The 2,070-nt window shown below is 48.2% G+C and overlaps 2 protein-coding genes across 2 annotated transcripts in view; both read right to left on the bottom strand.

The window, feature by feature from the left end:
- LOC125488174 (zinc finger protein 664-like) overlaps positions 1 to 320 on the bottom strand; it is a 6,030-nt gene extending 5,710 nt beyond the window's left edge. The window contains exon 1 of the mRNA XM_048621101.1: positions 242 to 320. The gene's annotated coding sequence lies outside the window, so the exon portion shown is untranslated. The remainder of the gene's footprint in view (positions 1 to 241) is intronic.
- Positions 321 to 1,446: 1,126 nt separating this feature from the next.
- LOC109925328 (Z-DNA-binding protein 1-like) overlaps positions 1,447 to 2,070 on the bottom strand; it is a 7,854-nt gene continuing 7,230 nt past the window's right edge. The window contains exon 7 of the mRNA XM_048621087.1: positions 1,447 to 2,070. This exon is cut by the window's right edge and continues 233 nt beyond it. Coding sequence (XP_048477044.1) covers positions 1,978 to 2,070 — 93 coding nt within the window. The 3' untranslated portion in view covers positions 1,447 to 1,977.

The following is a 2,070-nucleotide window of genomic DNA, read 5'->3' as shown; positions in this document are numbered from 1 at the left end:
CCCTTCGCACTGGGGCAGCGGTGTCACACTGGCACCGGTCCCCCTTCACACTGGAGATGGGGTGCAACACATGGGTTCCTTCCCCTTTTCTCTATGAGATGACAGATATAAAATGATTTATTTTCATTAGTATACATTGTATTTTTTGCACTCTCTCCGATCCCAGGGGCCTCCACCTCCCCATCTCTCTTAATAATATAATACTTTATAAATATCTATAATCTATCAGTCTTTCTCTGACCTGTTCTGTCGCTGCAGGCCTCCTTCATCTGGATCGCCTCACTGCGCAGGCGCTGGTCCCGGCCAGCGGTGCGCCTGCGTACTCGCATTCACCCGCCGGTCATGCGCCTGCGCCGTGGGCAATTTCACGGCCGCCGACGGCACCACGCCTGCGCACCCACCGGCGCCCCCGTTTTGAGGAAGGGGGGCTTTTTCACACGCGCTATGCACTGTGGGCCGGACACCCCTCCATTGCACTGAACCCCTTTACACCCCCAATTTTACCCCCGCCAGGACTGTCGGGGGAAATGCGGGTGCATCCATCCGCCTGTCACTGTTCACGAGGTAACTTCCCAGCAACCCCATCCCCCCACCAAGCCACTGCCATGAATTGTCCCCCATCCCCTTACCCTTGTTCCTGCTCAGCCCCAACCCTAGCTAATGCTCCAGCTCTTACCAAGCCAAGCAACTGCTCAGCCCTAGCCCTATGGAACTGTAGGCTCAGGTCACTGTTTATTGCCCATCTCTAATTGTCCCGAGGGCAGTTAAGAGTCAATCACGTCTTGGATAGTCTGGAGTCATATGTAGGCCAGACTGGGAAAGGACATCATTTTCCTCTCCGACTGAATCATTTTCTTTTCCTGACAAACAACAGCGGTCATCACTGGACTCAATTCCAAAGTTGTTATTGATTTCAAAATCTAACCCAGCTCCCCAGAACATTCCACCAGACCCGCAACTTTAACTGTTTTTTCCTTAACAGATGCTGCCAGACCTGCTAAGTTTTTCCAGCAACTTTGTCTTTGTTCCTGATTTACAGCATCTGCAGATCTTTTGGTTTTCCCCAGAACATTACTTGGGTCTCGCGTTTAATACTCCTACAATAATACACCAGGCCATCATCCCACCTTCCCCTTTGTGAATATATTTAGAGCACAGATACTGCACACACACTCAGGGACAGAACTTGCAGGCCGGAGCTCCAAAGTATGAACAGTATGCAGGCAATTGAAGATGAATTTGCCCCTCTATTCAGCACCAATGCAGTGGGTGTGAATGTCACCTGGTACATCAGCACCCTTTCCTGGGTTAACCTTGCAAGGTGCTAAGCCCCACATTTCCTGGAGTTGTCACAAAGCTCATCAATTTTGAAAGAAATTTGCAAAGTCTCCCAAACATCCTTGATTTTTCAGATCCAGGTTGATAAAAAGGCACATACTAAGCAGCTGTTTTTAAGAAGTGATACGATTTATTCCAGCTAATCAGATTCGAACTACAGATAAACAATTCAAAACCATTTTTTCAGAAGTCATCGGCTCAATGGTATCTATTTCTGCTCTCCTCCGTTCCAGCTGAGTGTAATATTGCACAGAACTCACAAAGTGCTCCAGTAAACGTGTTCATTTTTTGTCTTAATGCTGCAGCCATCTCTTTGCCTCAGCTCTGAGGAAGGGTTACCCAAAACATTAACTCAGATTTCTCTCCACAGATGCTGGAAGACCTGCTGAGCTTTCCATCAATTTCTGTTTTGCACAGTCTCCTTGATTTAAAGCAGTATCTTTGGTCACCAGACTGAAAAGCAAAGGGAGGTGATAAAAAGATATGATCCAGATGTCTCGGGAAAGCCAGATTGGACAAGACTGGCTCGGAATTACCGGAGGAATAAATGTCAGGAATGTATTCCATTTGTGACCCCATGCTCTCCAACACCAGGCAAAGAACGTTAAACAACCCCCCAACCCGTCCCCGATGGAGTTTTCATTCTTCCTCAGTACCCTCAAGCAAGGGATCTTCACTTGCAGAGTCCTCACTCACAGGATCCTCACTCACAGGATCCTCACTCACAGGATC

The sequence above is a fragment of the Rhincodon typus genome, unplaced genomic scaffold, assembly GCF_021869965.1.
Source record: "Rhincodon typus isolate 14 unplaced genomic scaffold, sRhiTyp1.1 hic_rhity00000051, whole genome shotgun sequence".
In the NCBI taxonomy this organism is placed as follows: Eukaryota; Metazoa; Chordata; class Chondrichthyes; order Orectolobiformes; family Rhincodontidae; genus Rhincodon; species Rhincodon typus.
Note: the sequence above shows the minus strand (reverse complement) of the source record. Positions and strands in the feature narration are given on the sequence as shown.